At 45.4% G+C, this 19,221-nt stretch overlaps 1 protein-coding gene across 3 annotated transcripts in view; it reads left to right on the top strand.

Moving 5' to 3' along the window:
• Positions 1–19,221, top strand: part of RASSF5 (Ras association domain family member 5) — a 124,398-nt gene that overhangs the window by 39,669 nt on the left and 65,508 nt on the right. For all 3 annotated transcript variants that reach the window (XM_032792540.2, XM_075064842.1, XM_075064843.1), the window contains exon 2: positions 12,311–12,429. In XM_032792540.2, the coding sequence (XP_032648431.1) occupies positions 12,311–12,429 (119 nt within the window). The remainder of the gene's footprint in view (positions 1–12,310; positions 12,430–19,221) is intronic.

The raw sequence follows: 19,221 nt of genomic DNA, 5'->3' as shown, positions 1-19,221 counted from the left end.
TTTCCCAACAACCCTGGGGGCTAAAATATTTTTGTTGTTTAAAAAAAAAACAAAACTGAGATTTTCAACATCATCCCTTGACTTCAGGAGCAGTGGCTTTAAAAACACAACCCATGCATTGTGATGCTCGTGCTAAAATTATGTGAATTGGCAATGCTGCCTTCCAGAGTGTGTTTTCTTTTTTTAAAAAGCTACTGAAATAACACTGATAGTCCCAGGAACGTGGGCATCACCAGGTGGGAGCAGACCAGAGGGCAGCTAGCCCACTATCCTGTTCTCACAATGGCCTGTGCCAGCTGCTTCAGACACGGGTATAGGAAACTCCATAACAGACATTTCTGTCTATCTGAGGTACTTACATAGTCCCGATCACTGTAGTATCAGAGTGCCTCACAATCGCTAGTGTACTTAGCCTCACAACACCCCTGTGAGTATTGTTGTTCCCATTTTACAGATTGAAAACGGAGGCAGAGAGTCTGTGCTGCAGCTGGGGGAGAGCCATCTAGCCTAGGTAGGTAGATCTGCGCTAGCAAGTCTTGCGCTAGCCTGCCGCAAGTAGTAGCGTGGATATTGTGACTCTGGCAGCAGCTTGGGCTCTCAAGCACATCCGCCCCTTAGGTTTGAGAGCCCAAGCTGCAATGTCCACACTGACTTTTATTTTTATTTTTTTATCTTTTTTTGCATGCTAGCTGGAGCCCTTTTAGTGTGAGAGTCTGTCAGCCTGACCTGGGACACTGGCACTCTGCATCTTGTAAAATAACTGCACAGGAAGTCTGATGGAACAGGGGCTTCAACCCAGGGATCCCAAATGCCAGGCTAGCCATCCTCTTTTGTGTTCCTTCCATTGTGCAATGACCTGCCAGGTAATGCATGGATTAGGCCCTGACACGCACACAATGCTGAACATATAAATTGCATTCCTTCAGTGCAAGCTTTTTTTTTTTTTTTTTTTTTAAAGGAGCTCATTTAGGTTATCAGTTGAGCCACTTTCCCTCCTCCCCAAGCCTGGTGAGTAACAAGGGATTTCTCTCAGTAAAGAGGCAACTTTTTAAAAATTGCTGGGGGATCACATGTTCCCTGCTAAACATTAGGGCTGCTGCATGTTTAAATTGATAAAGGAATATTGTACGGGCTTTGTGAAATTACACTTGTTTGGAGCAAATCTTTTCTTGATCTTTAAAGCTACAGTTAGTTTAGCCTCCAAATGGAAGCTTTGTGTTTAAAAATCACAAAACCTGCTGTAAACAGGAAGATCTTTGTGATTTTTAAATAAAATCAGTGTAGATGGTTTTGTGTTGGGGCTTTAAATATTTCCCAGCAGCATATGCAGCCCAGGACATGAGACGTGGCAGCCTATCTTTGCTGCCTAAGCAGAGTGAAACTCAAAATATAGCACAGATATTAGAAGAAATGTTATATATTAAATCTGTGCTCAGTTTTAACAATCTCAGGTATGAGGAACACAGGTAAGAAAAACTTGTTAAATTAAAATAAGCTTTTCAGCCCCAGTTCAGCAAAGCACTTAACTAGAATGGAGTGTTCTCAACTTGATTGGGATTTAAGCACATGCTTGAGTGACTTGCTGAATCCAACTTTAATCCTGACAGTGTCCCTTTAGCTCTGAAATGTTATGCTCTTTAAGGCCACAGTCCTGGGTCCTGTGAACTCTTCCTCTTAATGAACTGTCCCTGATCTTGTAGTTTCATCTATGTGGCTGGATCCTCATGTGCAGACAGGCCCATTGATGTCTCTGGGACTCCCCATGGACGAACTCTCGTGCCCATGTGCTGTCCTGCTGAAGTCAGTGGGCCTCTGTGCAGAGCGCAGGGACCCTGCCCAGCTGGCTCACATTGCAGGATTGGAACCATCGTGCCATTTCTATGAGTAATCCCATTGCCGTTGAGCAGGGCTAGTCTCAGGGACGTGTGCTATCCATTTCCAGGACTGGTCCTAAACCTAGAAGTTCAGTCTCTGCGGAACTATTTTGGAACAGGGTTCCCAGTCCAGGGGCTAATATCCTGATTTATTAGGCATATCCAGTCTTCGATCATCCCTCTATTTTGTGGGTGGTTGGTTTCTTTTTGTGGGTGGTTTTTTCTTTTTTCTTTCTTTCTTTCTTTTAGTTCAAGAATACATTAAATTATGGTTTGAATATACTTATCTCGCAGTCCTTACTTGTTTGTGTAGTTCCAATGAAGTCAATGAGATTGCGCATATGAGTAAGGGCTGAAAGATCTGGCTCTCCTTTAATCTATGTTCCGGAGTGAAATACATCATATAGATCATTTGTGTGTGTTAAGTAAAATAGGTAATACACAAGATTCTTCATGGTGTTTTCCATTTGCTTGTAATGCAGTGGAAAAGGTTGCTTTTTGTTTATACAATCACCTTATTTGTCTTGTAAATGTTGATACAAAAATCTGGTGAAGCAGATACATTTTTAAAAATACTCTGTAAATGCTACAGTGTAATGTTAAAGATCAGAATTCTTCTAGGGGTGTGGGTGTGCGTTCAATCTCTCCTTGCCTTATTTTTGCCTTTCGTTTTGCATCAAATCAACGAAGCCTAATCTTTTCTTAGCCTTTTAGATTCCAGAGCGCCCTGGGAGGAAGAGGAGGGGAATGATCTATGACTTGGACTTATAGTAAAGCTTACTGTAGCAGTAGAGTCTAAAAACTGTGTGTAACCTATTTAAGTCCTGGGTAGGTTTTAGGAGTTCTTTTTTTTAGTTATGATTTTGAAGAGCTGGTTGTTTTCAGCTACAGAGTTTCCATTTCACACACCCCACCCCCATGTATGTAAGGAGCTTTTAAGCATCATTGATATATGTAGAATATGAATGAATGCATTGATTTTTTTTGTCCTGCGATTGTGGAATTGTGTGGGATCAATTTCATATTTCCCCTGGCAAGCAGTGTGTCAGCAGCTGCCAGAGTGAAGACAAAAGTGAGTAGCAAAACCTAGGGTTTGGCAGGAAATCTGTGACAACTTCGAGAAATGAAAGCTCAGTTGAGGTTTTGTGATTGGAAAAAACCCGGAGGGTGGTTTGGTGGGGTTTGCTCCCTGCCTCTGTCCATGCCAGGTTGCGCACACTCTTTTTCTCTCTTTTTAGTTCTCCTCAAGCAAGAGGTAAAAAAACTGCTGTGTAGGCTTAATTTTCCAAGGGATCAGCTCCCACAATCAGGACAGGTTGAGCTCCCCGCACCCACTCCCCCAATGACACTAAGGTTATCTCTGCATTAGAGTTTTATAGCTCAAGTGAATTGATAGTTGACTCAGATTAATTGGCAAATGTGTTTGTTCATGCGCGGCTGGACACTCCCTAAATGTTAACGGTAAACTGCAACCTTTGTGAGGTGTCCACCCTAGCATTACAGAAGTTAATTTATTGCCTGTGACGTTGATTTGGCTAACTCGTTAAAACGCTCATATAAACCTACCTTTCGTGCCAGATTTCCAAAAGAGCCAGAACCTATTGTGAGCTCTCTTAAAAATTTGGCTCTATACGTCTTTATTTTACATGTAAGCTAAGGAGGTGCTAATAGGGGCCGAACATCAGTCCTAAAATATACTATTTGGGATACCTGAGCTGTGCAGAACCTGTGAACCATTTTGTTATGTTATGTTCGAGGATGAGTCAGCAGACTAAATGATCTCTATGTATTGAACGTATTCGGACTTTGGCTCTGTTTCAGATAGGATGTAAAATGAAGGCTCTCTGGCTATTTGTGATAATGAAAGATCCCCTATTGCTTTTCACAAGGGTTGGCGTGATAAATCCTGTTCCTTCCAAGTGCTAGTTTGGGTGACTGCGGTGTCTCCCTACATTTCCCCTGGCAGTATGAATGGGATATGAGACTCTTCTCCAATTCCTGTGTCTCTACTGCACGAAGGTCATTTGCTGTAAAGTCTTGGCAGTTCTGCAGAGCCTATCATCTGAGGCTCATGCAGAGTGCATTACAGAACATAATGAATTAAGCCTCACAAAGCTCTTGTGAGGTAGATCAGTGTTATCCTTCTTTGCATACGTGAGGGCTTTTGCCGGGGGGGGTCACATGAAGTTGTGGCAGAACTGGGAGTAAAACCTCAGTCTCTATACTCCCAATCCCATACTCCAACCACAAGATCGCCCTTCCTTTCATAAGGCTTTTCCACCATCTTCGCCTTCAGAGCTGATGTGCTTGGTGAGCTTTCTGGTGCTGCTGGAACTCTGGAAGAAGCCAATCTCACCTCATTCTGGAAGGAGCCTGATGTGTCGTCCAGTTCTGCAAGGTTTAAAAACCCTTCCAACAAACTGTGAAACAGCAAGAGGAAGAAAAGTCTAACAGTAATCCCTTCATCGAGCACTGTGGAGGCAGCATCTCAGCCCGGCAAGGCAGGAGGCTACTTTGCAGTGAACCCTTAGTGCCCCCTCGATTGTATTATCATTGGATTCCAGTGACAGGAACATCCAGTGCTGATGTTAATGAGTTACTGTGAGAACGGAATAGTTGCTTAGGGAAATTTAAAAGATTCTGCCCCTGTCCTGGGCTCTGTAGTAACCCAAGCTGCATAGCAGTTTGTCCATGCTTTGTCACTTATGGTGGAATTGCAGTCAGAGTGTTAGAGCAGGAGACCTGAGCTTAGAACTCATGGGTTCTCTTACCAATTTGGGAGGATGGGTGAGGTGGGGGGTGGGAAGTGAAGAGGGGGATGATAGAAGAGGGATTTGACTAGGGGATTGAGGTCCTGGCTCTGTCACTGACTAGGTGTGTTACCTTGGGCAGGTCATTTAACCCCTCTGTGCCTTATCTTACCTATCTGTAGGATGGATAAAATAATACTCCCTACCTCAAAGGGAAAGATACCTAATGTTTCTAAAAACACTTTGGGTTATTCAGACAAAAGGGGCCATAGAAGTGCACTAACAACGCCATAATATTTGTAAAGCTGCTGTTTGTTTGACTCCTAAGAGATGGGCCTTTAGCTGTCTTTTCAAAGCAGAGACCCTTTTTATTCTAAAAAATCTTTTAATTGAGAGACTGTTGGCCATTTGGGAAAATAAAACTTAAACAACAAACTTCCAAAAACATCTCAGTTGTTGCTTTAGACTAAATGTTATTGTATTGTCTGAAATGTCAACTAAATGTGCCGTATGTTTTAAATAAAAGAATAGCAGATTAAAGGCTATACGGAGTATGCTTGTGAATATTAATTTGATCCAGAATGGGGATGAAAGCCCTTTTATGAGGGATTCTTCTACCTATCATTGATATGATCAAGACTCTAATAGGTGCTCTGTGTGCGATTACACCAGTGACTGAATCCTGTACTGAAAAACACAGCCTAAGCAAGCAGAGATGGACAAATGTCTGGTGGTATGGGCCTGGGACTGAGGCAACAGGACTCCTGGGTTCTGTTCCTACGACTTCCGTTGACTTGCTGTGTGAGCTGGTACAAGCTGCTGCCAAATATTGAAACGTGACCTCTGATTTTTTGAGCATCCAGCTGGAAGAATCTTGAGCCTGATTTCTAGGTGTTCCGCTTCTTTGCCCATCAGACCTTCAGTGTCTCCAGCTGAACTTCCAAAGCCAGTGGCTACTTCAGTCCCTTTATGGCTCAGTATTTTTCATCCTTCAAACAGGTACAACACACAGCTCCTTGGCAGTTCACAACCCCAGCACTTCTGGGCTTGCTGCATCAGTTATGAATGTAAAAAAATTGCCTGAACCCTGGCCCCTCTTCCATTACAAATGAAGCGCTGCTCCCTGAGGTGAGGTGAGGGCTGACATTTATAAAGCACTGCAAGACCCTTAGATGGAAGATGCTGCATTTGGGCAAAGGATTGTTTATTTGAGATGGGCGTGTGCTAAAAGCCCCAACCCTGCTACCTTCCATTTGGTGGTGTTTGAAACCTGGATCTGAACTGCAGCTTGATCTCCCGTCTCCAGTTATTATTTGGAGTTTTGAGCTCAGAAAGTGCTCAGTGCAGTTGGAACCACAGTAATTAAGAGGCCTTGAGGTGCAACGGAGAGCTCCCGTTGACTTTAGGGCAAACTGTGAGCGAAGAATTGCTGCTGCCCTGTTAATACCCTCTCTCAGCCAGAGGATTGTGGGCTTGCACAGTCCAGTGGTGACTACACCGTGCAACACCAAGGGAGTGTTGCTATCTTGTTGAGGCACCATCCTTTAGATGAGATGCTGAGCAGGTGATCCCTCCTGCCCATCTGTTACCTTTCAGAACACAAGCAGACTTGCATTTGCGCTCTCTTGCTGTCCCCCTAGTGGTGATGGGACAAAGATGATAGGAAAGGGTTTGCCACTCAGGAGTTTGGGAGCCACCTGCACAATTGTTTATCAGATGGATGCTATGGATGCCTTGAGTATGAACGAGGCCTATGTCTATAAAACAAAACCCTGGTTCTGTTCCATGGGTTTGCAGCTGCAAATTAACTAGCACTTCACATGCAAGAGCTAATATGCATCTCTAAGCACAGCCAGATAGAATGGTTGGATAATTACTATCTTTTTTGAAAGCTCCACTGTGATATTTTAATTTGCTGCAGCAGCAGATGCCAAGTGCAATACACATTTTGCTTTATGGAAAATATCTGATAGCCTATCTCATGCTGTTGATTGAATTACTTCCCCCCCCAGTAACCTCTCTGGAATTTTGGCTAATGTAAAAGGGAGAGCAAGTTCGATTATAAGATAGTTAAAATTGAAAAGGCTCACATGGGTAATGTAAATACCAACAGGATGTTTTAGCTATAGTTAGTAAACTACAGTCAAGTCAAATCTTTGAGAGTGGAGGATAGGAGAAGGGCAACAAATTTAGGCCAACACATAGCTTTTAGTAAAGAGAAATGGTCAAGCCACATGTAGTGCAGGATGCAAACTTTGCTGTGCTGCAATTGCCGTTGAAACTGTTCTTTATAACAAAAAGAGGCCAAAGCGAAATGCTCGCTTCCTAAAGTTCTTTATGGAGCTTCTACTTGATTGAGCAGTTAACATCTTACAGTAACACAGATCTTCCAAGAAAAGCTGCGTCAGTTCTTTGTTTGTGCCTAGGCAGTGTGTGTATGAGGAGGGAGCTAGGTAACATGTCATCTGTACATTTGAGACCATGTGAAATTTCCAATATCCTGTCCAAGGGCGTTTCCAGGCAGAATCTGACAATAGATTTATGATTTAGGTACATACTTCAGTTACAGTAACTGGCAATGAAAGTGCTGATACAGAGACCTTTTCTTCCTAAACTTGCTCTTATAAATTGCTATGTAATCATACTAACACCTGTATAATCCTATTTAATCCAAGGATCTCAAAATGGCTTATAAAAAGCAGATCAGTGTTCATCTTAGGTACTTATCTGGCCCCCATCACCACAGTATCTGAGACACTCCCAATATTTAATGTATTTATCCTCACAACACCCCATTACACAGCTGAGGATCTGCTGCCCAGAGAGACTAAGGGTGTCTTCACTGACAAACTCTTTCTTTCACTATGGGCGTTAGCTCTCTGGCTGGCTGGTAGTGAAGCCAAGGCTCTTCAGTTTTACTGCAAGGCCAACCACGGATGGGGGGTACGGTGCTGACTCACCTGGCTACCTCACAGTTAACACGCCAAGTGCCTCACCTCCTCTTAGGATCTGACACCAAGATAACTCACCGGTATCACCTTGTCATAAAGAAGGGCAGGGACCCCCTTTCCAGCAGTGAAGACAAGGCATTTATGACTGACTTATGGTCTGTAGAGGAGTAAGGAAATGAACCCAGGTCTGCTGAGTCCCAGGCTAGTGCCCAAAGCCTTGGCCTGTCCTTCAGTGTTATCCCATTTTGCTGATGGGGAAACTGATGCACAGAGATGTGAAGTGGGCTTACCATGGAAATGCTAGGCTGGAAGGAACCCCGAGCTAGCCAGCCCTTGTGCTGAGGCAGGACCATGTAAACCTAGACCATACAGAACCTGGGAATGGATCACTTGATTACCTGCTCTGTTCATTCCCTCTGGGGCATCTGGCATTGGCCACTGTCGGAAGATAGGATACCGGGCTGGATGGTCCTTTGGTCTGATGCAGTATGGCCATTCATATATTCTTATCCCTGGCAGGTTTGTCCAACCTGTTCATAAAAACAACCAATGAGATGGATTCTACAACACGTTCCCGAGCTTAACTATTCTTATAGTTAAAAGTTTTTCCTAATGTATAACTGTCATAGTATCTTTCCCCAATCTGAACCTTAGAGTCCAAAAAATGAGGTACTAGCATGAATTCCTCTAAGCTTAATTACCAGCTTAGATCTGATACGCTGCCACCAATCAGGACTTTGAGTGCCTGATAAACTTTGGTCTCCCCAAAACCTTCCCTGGGGACCACCAAGACCCAGACCCCCTGGATCTTAATACAAGGGAAGTAAAGCTCTTTCCCTCACTAGTGCCTCTCCTAGACTTTCCCTCCCCTTGGGTTACCCTGGAAGATCACTGGATCACTCCTTGAATCTACAACAGAGGAATTCCACCTCCCCCTCAACCCTTTTTTTTCCTCACCCAGAGGCAATACAGATTCAAGCTCCGTGAATCAAGCAAAGAGGACATTTACCTATTCCGCGCCCCTCCCCTCTTCTCATCCGGGAGAGAAGACAGATGAAACACAGGAAGCAGGTTTCTCCCCTCTCACTTTCCCCAAATCCTGGTGAGTGCAGACTTCCTTTCCTTTGCCTTAACCGGGGAAAAAATTAATCCAGGTCCTTTTACAAAAAGTTTTAATAAAAGAAAGAGTAAGAAATCTCTGTAATTTCAAGATGTAATATTACAGGGTCTTTCAGCTTATAGAAACTGGAGAAAAAGCTTCCTCCAACAGAAATACAATTTAAAATACTTCCAGCAAACTACACATTTGCAAATAAAGAAAAACAATTAAAAAGACTATACCGCCTTTCTACCTTTGTACTTACAAAATTGGAATAGAAGATTAGAGAGCCTGTAGGTACGTGTGGTCACTCTCAGAAACCAGAGAGAACAGCAGACAGAACAAGAGACACACCCAAGCTTCCCTCCACCCAGATTTGAAAGTATTTTGTTCTCTGATTGGTCCTCTGGTCAGGTGTTGCAGGTCACTGTTTGTTAACCCTTTACAAGTGAAAGAGACATTAACCCTTAGCTATCTGTTTATGACAATAACATACATCTCCCTTCTTCAGATTTGTTTCTTGCCCTCCCTTCAGGGGACATGGAAAGGAGTGCATCACCATCTTCTCTTTAATGGCCCATCATATATTTGAAAACTGTCACGTCCCCCTTTGTTGTCCTTTCTCAGGACTAAACATGCCCAGATTTTTTAACTTTTCCTTGTAGGTCATGTTTTCTAAACCTTTCATCATTTTTATTGTTCTCCTTTGGACTCTTCCCAATTCATCCACATCTTTCTTAAAACGCAGTGCCTAAAACTGGGCACCATACTCCAGCTGAGCCCTCACCAGTGCTGAGTAGAGCGGAAGTTATCTCCTGCGTCTTACATACGACACTCCTGTTAATACACCGCAGAATGTTGTTACCATTTTTCTCAACTGCATCAGCTTGCCCCGTGTCACACAGAGTCAATGCTGGAGCTAGAAATAGAACTCAGAAGTCCTACCTTCCAGTAACTAGTCAATAATGGTGCCTATTTTAGGCCTTAAATATCAAACCAATACTTTACGTACAACTTACTGATATCAGAAGGAAGGGTTCTTGCCTCAGTTTAGCAGAGCCTTGCAATAGACTTGTTCTTCTACTGCTAGAAAATTGGTCTCTTAAACCCCCAGCACAAGAGGTGCAGTAAAAGTTGGAGAGACATTCAGCTGCGATGCCTAAGGAGCATTGCTATAAAGACTTGCAAGGTGCTGTGGATTCAGTGGAATGGGATGCTACCTTCTATTCTGTGTATCCAAGTGTCAGCACTTCTCATTTCAGATCAGGAGAAAAACTAGTAAAGAGTAAGGCAGGAAACTTGTCAGCTTTTAATTAGTAGTACAGGTTTCCTTTGGGCAAAGGTGTGTAAGCAACCAGGCACAGCTGTAGCAGAGAATTTTGTGTGTGACTAGATACATTTCCTCACCCACGAAGAGAGAGCAGGATTGTGCTAAAGATTCCCCCTGCCACAGTTCTAACCATTCTTCTCTCTCCTCACAACTTTGAGATACTTTCCATGCTGATAAACCAATTCGTATCTATGAACCTTTCTTCTACTTGGGAGGAGAGGTGGGATGCTGGTAATGGCCTAGTGGAAAAATACAGGGCTTGTAGCTGGGAAGTCCTTGACTGCATCCCAGCACCGCTTCTGGAGTGGGGTTTTGGTCCAGCTGGTTAGTGAGCTGGAAGCCAGACACACAACTTCAAATGCTCCCAAAGTGTGTGACGTTGGGACTGGGATCTTACTCTGGGCTCATCTCATCCGTAGCTTGACCACCTATGAATGGTTGCTTGTATTGGTCAGTTTGGAAATTTTTGGGGGGCAGAGGTCAGTATTTCTCTCTGTGTTTGAATATCTGGGAGGGCACATCTCTTAGTGCACTAATTGGAGTTGAGTGTAACATCTGGCACTAGGAAATACACAAACCACTCAATCAAAGAAATGTGGATTAATTTATTTTTTTTTGCAGTGGTTCCATGTGTCACTCTAAATGCTCTTCTAGTTATTCCACCTGAGCAGAGTTCAGTAACCACATGAAACGATTTACAGGACAAAGGTCTTAATTTTTTTATATCACCTTTGCAGCAAATGTAGATGTGTCCTTGGCTCTAAGTAGCATAAACAATGTACTGTACTGTGTGAGTGACTCTTGTGTGCTTACGACTCTTATGGTACTCTGGGAACCAAAGCGTACGGTATTTCTCCTGTGAAGAATGTGTCTCTGGCTTATCTGAGAAATTTGAGTTTGAATGGAGGCAGGAGGAGAACCCTGATATTTACCTTCCGAAGTGTTCCACGTAGAAATTAAAGGAAAGAAATGAGAAGAAAACACTGCAAAGCTTTTCATTGCTCGTGGCAACGCAGTATTAGAAATTTCTCTCTCCTCTTTGTAAGTTTTCTCTGTCTGGGTAAAAGTACTCGCTGCTATTCATGCAAGTATTGCTGATGTCGTGTACTGGTGCAAGCTGGCTTTTCCATGTTTAATTACAGTGCTTTTCACACTTTGGGTTTATGGGTTATTTCCCCCCTCCCTTCTCACGGCGCATCACCAGCTGCTAATCTCTAGAGCTCACCTGCCTCTCTGCCACAGAGTCTTAACATAAATGGGAGTAGAGTTTTTTCATTATTTTTGCCTTTATGCATTCTGATGGCAAATGAATGTTTAAGGCAAGTGCTGAGGCATCAAAGCCTGTGTAGTGTTTAGTGTTTCATGTAGGTGAGGCTGTCGGCACATGCAACTGAGAATCTGTTAGCAGATGGTTTTTTCAGTCTGACGGATGCCATGTGTGGCACTGAGACTGAATGCTCTTTGAGACAGAGACCTGGCAGTGGGGCTGGTCTGCACAGCACCACGTATACTTGGAGCGCTGCTGAAGTAATGATGTGAAACCAGTTACATCACCGAGATCATTTGAATAACCTCTATGCCAAGCCAATACTCACAGGCTTCTGTTCACTGGTAAAGTGTAAACTTCAGCCTATTAACATTTGTGATTATTTGCTGCTTCTCTAGTACCTTTTGTCTCAGGACATTTGGGTATTCTGCAAATACTAGTGAAAACCTCAATACCCCCATGAGAGGGGGATGTATTATTACCCTCATTTCACATATGGGTAAACTGAGGCTCTGAGGTCATAATTTGCCCAAGGTGTGTCCATCTTAATAATACAGTCAAGAATAGGATATAGGAGTCCTGACTCCCAGTTTTCCAACCACTAGTCTGCAACAGTTTCCATTAACTGGTCTTTATTGGTACTTCATGGGTACAGCTGTCTGGTTTGCACATGTATTTGCATGCTTGGTCACAATAAAAGTGCATGCAAATAACCAATTAGGCATCTGATAGGCCATTTAGGTGTTTCATTGTAGTAAATGTTCCTTTGCACATCACCTAGTACAATGGGGCCTGAGGCCTGTGTAGTGTTTTGGAGGCACTACCACAATGGAAATAATTGTGGCTGCAATTTGCGTGTTTCACTTGCAGTGGTGCTATCCTGGACATCAGGTTCTGTAACTTTAGAGTTTGACCTTCAGCAGAAGTCTGATTCCTTTATTTCTCACTGTTTCATTCTGTTTTTATCCCCCTTGAAAACCAGTCATTATTTCTAAAGCATCCTTCATTTTTTTTGTACCCCCCTCCACTCCCCACTTAGATTGCAAATATACCTGCCATCAAGAATGCAGAAGCCTGATTCAGCTGGACTGCAGCCAACAAGGACAGCCCCAGAACAGACCCTCACCAGAAAATACACTGACACAAAACTGCAGCCAGGTATGGATTGGGGAGCCCCTGTGCTGGGTGTCTGGCGGGAGGGAAATGGGATAAGGAGGGTGTTTGGTGTTTTATATGGAGAGGGGAGGGGGGGGGTTGCTTTTCTGTCAAGCAGGGGCAATGCGTTGCAGAGAGATGGCAGCATGGCATTCTCGTCTTCAGTGCTAATTATACTTCACCAACACACAAGATTTTTTTAAGCACCTCCTAGTTAAAATCCTACCTCTTTAGATTTCAGAGCTCTTGCCCCACTGTGGTTTAACATGAGCTTTTAGCTTCTCTACTTAATTTACCTGGGAGGATTTGCCAGGGGGCTCAAATCACGCTTTCGAGGCAGGTAACCAGAAGCTGTCTGATTGTCCAGGGCTGTTACTTGGGCAGGGTGGAGTTTGGGATCAGCTTGTGCTCTGCAACATGAAAGCTAATTATCCCATTCGTTGTGTGCACAGCTACAAATGTTTGTCAAGAGCCTTAAAATCCAGTCATCACTACAGCTGTTTAACCGAAGATGCCTGTGGTGCAGCACCTTGCACAAAAACCAGTGCATTGCCATGGAAACAACAAGTCTCTGAGGCAGGACAGTAGTGTATTTTTGCAAGGGGGGAGGCATGTGCATTTGCTGTTGCTTTGCCTGTCCCTTGTTAGAGTGGGTCAGGTGTTCAGCAGTGTACGGCAATGCTATAGCATGGAAAATGGAGGCAAATTCCACCTGCAGCTTGTTTTTGGCGGAATGCGATTTAGCAAAGATGGATTTTTCCAGGGCACGTCATGAAGCTTGATGGCCTTGATTAAAACTTGGAAAGCATTCCAAGAGAACATAGACGCACATCTCCCAATGGTGTTAAGAGTTAGTGTTGGGGAGTTCCTTGCACGGCTTTGAAAAATCTCAGCCATTCACTCTTACAGAGAGTGCGGTGGGTTCTCCAGTGACCGCCACTGGTCAGTAACTTTAGTGTTTTGGTCCAGTCCTGGAGAAGGATGCCATAGTGCCTCGCAACCCCAGTTCAGCAAGGTACTGAAGCAGATGCCCAATTGTAAGCCAGCGAGACATTCAAGTGAAGTCAGTGGGAATACTCCTTACGCAGGGGCCTAACTAAGCATTGAACATAAGATCCAGAGAAATAGAAAGGGTCATCAGTTGCATTATTCACTTTGTTTCTAAAATCTTCCCCTGCCAAACGAATGGTGCAAAATATTACAAGGCTGTTCCAATATCCGTTTATCTCACAGTGAAATTCACAGTAATAGTCTTTCACTGGCTTCATACAGGATGTTAATATCAAATGACAGCAGTGAGGCTTCTACGGAGAAACATTTGCCCGGATAATAGACTGCTGTCTCAGCTTGTCTTTCCATCTGAAGAGGAGCCTTGCTTGTGCTCAAGTCTGCATCCCAAAGGTGCAGCTTAAGTACGGAAAAGAGATTGGTGATGGGAGAGGAAGCCAGCATTGAAAATGCAGGAGTCCTGCAGCTGCACTGAGGGTGGATGTCAACAGGAGAGTAAAAAGTTGGTGTCAGGGAGACGATGGTTTTGGCTGTGCTGTACCTTCCACATCCTTAATGTTGCTCTGAGATGTAAAGGGGAGGGCAACATCAGAAGCACCATGAGTGTCTGACAAAGGTTAGACCAACACCTGTCGAGGGGTCTAGATACAGGGCCAGCGCTTCCATTTAGGTGACCTAGGCGGTCGCCTAGGGCGCTAGGATTTGGGAGGGCGGCAATTCGGTGGCAGGGGGTCCTTCCACGCTCTGGGTCGTAGGCGGCAATTCTGCGGTGGGTCCTTCACTCGCTCCTGGCCCCGCTGCCGAAGTGCCCCAAAGATCGGGAGCACGGAAGGACCCCCCCGCTGCAGAATTGCCGCCAACGAGCGGGAGCTCTTGTCCAGATAATATTTAGCCTTGCCTCGGTGCAGGGGAGTGGACTAGAGGACCAGATGAGGTTCCTGCCAGCTCTACATTTCTGTGAAGCTATGATTGCTGTTTGGTGGTGGTGGCTAGCCAGGCACAGGAATAAGAGACCTGTTGGCTGAGTTGGGTATGTGTCAGCCTAGTGCTCCGGTTTGGTGTGATTCCCCTGCCAGATTCTCGTTAAGTTCCTGGCAGCAGCAGATGCTTCGTGCACATGGTCAAAAGTCCCTGCACATTGTCACTAAGGAGGGGAGCTATTGGGATGGGGCAGCAGCACATTCACGTCACCATGTACAAGGCCTGCTGCTAAGTCATTGCATAGCCACCACATCAGGGAAGTCTTGGCCACTCCCTGATCCTGGCCATCGCCAAACCAAATACTAGCAGGAAACCTGCAGGGCGGAGCTGCTAGGCCTTATTGAAGCTGGATGAGCTGCTGCTTTGAGTTCCCTGTTACCCAAGTGTATTTAATGAACCATTCAGTTTCCACTGACTCCATCCATTAGAGGGCAGAAGTGCTCAGTTATGTGTCAGAAGTCCTAAACTGCGAAGGGTAAATGAGATTCTCCTATAGCTGAAGTGGGTTTTAGAGAACAAGGACAATGGTGAGCTCAGTCCTTTCTTTTCTCATGAAGTCCTGCATGACTATGGATCTATTCTTCAAGTTTCAGATGCCTAGATTAGTCCCTCTCTGCTGCGTCCTTAATCTGCTGATATTAGTGCCGCAAAGGGAGGTGATTTAAAGCCGGTCGTGGGTGACTTTTCCACTTAACAATAGAAACAGCGTTATGTTGGCAGCTAAGCCCTGCGGGCACCATCCACGTGGCGAACAATGGGCATTTGGACCATGACCTGCTGGTGCCGTTGCCAACCCTAGGAGGGTGGAAGGACTGGACGTTTTGTGGTTGGGCTGGGTCTCAGTGTTCCATTCATCACGGTTCAGGCCCTACCAAATTTGCCATCCATTCTGGTCCATTTTACAGTTACAGGATTTTAAAAATTGTAAATTTTAAGTTTCAGATATTTAAATCTGAAATTTCACTGTTGTAACTGTGGGGGTCCTGACCCAAAAATGGGTTTGTTGTTTTGTTTTTTTGCGGGGGAGGGGGCTTGCAAGGCTATTGTAGTCTAGGTCATGGTATGCCACACTTACTTCTGCTATGCTGATGGTGGTGGCACTGTCCCCGGAGCTGGGCTCGCGGCAAGCAGTTGCGGAGTTTCCTGCAGCCAGGGAAGGTTCCTAGAAATGGGTATGACCTGGCCTTGGGAGTGGACCCTGCAGGGGAAGAGGAAGTCATGTTCTCTCCACCCCACCCCCGCAGCCCAGCTGGGACGAGCATCTGGAGTCTGACACACGGTAAGAGCCCCCCAGCCCTTCCCTTCCGCTACACTAGCCAGATTTCATAGGGAAGATCAGATTTCACTGTCTGTGTTCCTTTTTTCATGGCCATGAATTTGTTAGGATTCTAATCATGATAGTTGGAGCAGCAGAAGAGTTTAGAGAGGGTAGTCCATTGTGCTAGGAGCTGTACATTCATCTAGTAAGAGAGAGTCCCTGCCCCAAAGATTTTACAGTCTGAATAGACGACACAGGCAAAGGAAGGTTTGTCGCCTTTTTACAGATGGGGAACTGAGGCATGGAGAGGTGAAGTGATTGGCCCAAGGTCACACACAAAGTCTGGCAGAGCAGGGAATTGACCCCAGATTTTCTCAGCCCCTGTCTAGTGCCTTAACTAGAAGGCCACCCCTCTTTTACCAAGAGTTCTATTCAGCCAGATTCGAGCTGGGTCATTAGCAATGAATATTGCAATAAACTGGGGCAAACAGCTTGTGCCCATTTTAGGGTACCAGAACTCGATCCTCCGAATGATATGGCCGGTTTATTTTTGCAGTTTGTGGGCTGCAGTGGGAGGCAGGTTGGTCACTGGGCTGCAGTGGGTGAGTGCTGACCTAGATGTCCAAAGTCACTGTGCCTTTGGAAGGTGGCATCTCCTCCCCTCGGGAATGCTCAACTAGGGATGAATGTTCTGTTCTGACAAGGTTGCTTTACCACTGTGACCAAAAATGGTCTGAACAGTCTGATCTGATTACCAGAGAGAGCGATAGCCTGCAAATCCTGAAGTGCAGGCAAAAACAAATATGCCTCAAGCCCGTGACAGAAGCCAACAAATATCAGCAGGGATCTAAATAGTCAAGCTGTACCTTTAATTAAGTAAATACTGGCTCCTGCGGACTGATAAAATCAGCAGGTCCTGTTTGGTTTGGACAGGTCAAACTGCGTGTTCTAGGAGAAGTGGAATGAGACCATATCCTTTTATCAACAGACTGCTGCATTCCAACTTTCAGGCCTGTTCCCTGCACATTCCTTTTATGAGCAGACCTCTCCGATTGCCTCTTTCTCACAAAGCCGCTTCTCAAGTGGTAGAACTTTGCACGCCACCCCTGGTACCTGGTTCACCTGCCGTGCCCAGCAATGGCATTTCCTAAGAGACGTTCAATCAACGCTGATGGCGAAAATCCACCACAGACCAGCTAGAAATAAGGGTGCAAAAGGCCCATCCAACTTTCAGTGGATCTTGATTACCAAAGACAGGCCATTCTGGCGTGCAGGGATGGGAAAATCTCTTTAAAGAGAGACAGCGCTGTTACTCTAGTACACTGCAGACAACGAGGATCATTCCCTGCCCCAATGACCTTACAATCCAAATAGACTAGACAGGCAGTAATAGCTGGGTGACCCGACAGGTAAAATGATAGGAACTACAGAACTTGGACATTAGCACTGATCAGACTTCCCTTTCTGTATTCCTTGCCCTAGGGCTTGCTTTGGCCTGATATTTGCAAAGTGCCCATTATTATTTAATATGCTACCAAAGGTCTGCCTGGCACTCTGAAAATCCAAGTTCTGTGCCCCGAGGACCTTTCAGTTTAAAACGCTGAATCGGAGAGGTGGGAGTGGGTATAGCTGGGTGGGATTGGTGCTAGAAGATTAAGGGAAGGAGCAGCTTTTAAGCAGAAGCAGAGGGAATTCCTGTTTTCAGACCAGCAGAGTAACTTTGAAGCCCCATCCACAGCACAGTCATGTGTCCCAAACCTCTCTGCAGCTGGAAGGGGCCTTGCTGCTCTGTTTTTGTTTTGCAGGAGGACCAGTATCTTACCTAGTTGTGTCGCTTGGGGGAGCTGGGTGGTAAGTGATGCCTGGAATTGCATGCGTATGTGTTTGCACTGCAGTGCCAGGTGAGTGCTGCAGGCAGCTAGGAAGATGCAATGTGATCACTTTGGTACCTGCACAGCATCTCAGGGCACAACAGATTGCAAAGGAAATGCAGCTAAACAACCTGATTTTTTTCAGTGGTGCTGAGCACCTGCAGTTCCCACTGATTTCCGTGGGAGCTGGGGTTGTCCAAGACTGGAAATCCAGCCAGTGGCTTTTAGAAGGATAGTGTTGTCTTGTGAATTACTTAGAGGTGGTTCTGGCCTGAATACACAGCTCTTCCCAGTGTAAGGGGAGAGAGACTTTACACTGATTATTTCATCCTCTGTGTTCACCTGGTGATGGCAAATACTCAGTGAAATCCCCTCACTTGCTGTGTAATTGGAGCTGATCCAAAATATGTCATCCCTCAGAGTAAAATTAACTTCCCTTCAGAGCACTAAGCCACTTTGGTCTGGGAAACTGTTCTGGCCTGTGGAAGGAGGCACTCAACCTATGAACAAGGCACAGTGCAGCTCATGTTTTACAGAGGAGGGTCAGTATCATTAGCCCCATTATATATGGGGAAACTGAGGCAGACAGGACGTGAATTTAACAAGTTGGGCTTGATGCAGGAATTGCTGAGTGAAATTCTCTGTGCTGTGCAGGAGTCTATAGTTGAAGGCCAGAGAGACCACCTGATCCTCCTCTAGTCTGACCTTCCTTATGTCACCGGCTGCCAACACCACCCAGCACCCAGAAATAATTACAGCCCACAGGAGACTAGACTGTTGTGCCACAGGCAGAGTACAGGAGTGACCAAAGTGCACCAGTGCCTGAGGCCTCTACAAAGTCTGGGAATTGAGGAAGTGAGAGAAACCCGGATAATCCTGGCAAGTGTCATACACCCTGTAGAGGAAGGTGTAAAACTCCCTGGTGTCACTGCCAATCTGACCTGGGAAGAATTGCTTCCCAGCCCCACACATGGCGATTGGTTAGACCCTGAGCATGTGAGCAAGAACTAGCCTGCCAGGCACTTAACAGAGGATGCTCAGTGCCACTTCAGAGCCCTGGCCCACCCTGTCCAATGTGCCATCTTCAGCTGTGGCCATCTCTGATGCTTCAGAGGAAGGTGACACAAAATCCCAAGCCCCAGAAGACATTGGCAGGGTACGAGAGGGAGAACCCTTCCTTACCCCTATGGGTGACTGGCTGAAGCCCTGAAGTGTGAGGAGAAGGTCAGACTAGTTGATCACGATGGTCTGTGCTGGCCTTAAAACCAATGAATGAGTGACTTGCCCAGTGAGTTAGTGACCGAGCCAAGGATAGAACCCAGGCCTTCTGACTTTAGTCCCTCTGAAGTATTACTGTGCACTGGACCTGTGTTGCTGCTGACTGACTTGCTGTCCCTAAATCCCTTCCCTGTCACCAGATTCCTTCTCCATGGTGACCTATATGGAGCTGGTGCCACATGCACCTGCTCTGCAGCTCCCCAACTGCATGGTGCAGGATTGGGGAGGCTTCTGAAGACCCTCCTCTAGTCAGCAAACTTCATCCTATGACAGTAAATTCTTTATGCAAATGCTAACACTAATGGGGCGTATGCTTTAGTGGGGTCCTGGTGAAGGTGCCGAGATGCTGCAGTGATAGGCTTGGCACAAGCACCTGGCTATACAGATAGGCTTGACTAA

Source organism: Chelonoidis abingdonii, chromosome 4, assembly GCF_003597395.2.
Source record: "Chelonoidis abingdonii isolate Lonesome George chromosome 4, CheloAbing_2.0, whole genome shotgun sequence".
Lineage (NCBI taxonomy): Eukaryota > Metazoa > Chordata > Testudines > Testudinidae > Chelonoidis > Chelonoidis abingdonii.
The sequence above is the reverse complement of the archived record's forward strand: the minus strand, read 5'-3'. Positions and strand labels throughout refer to the sequence as shown.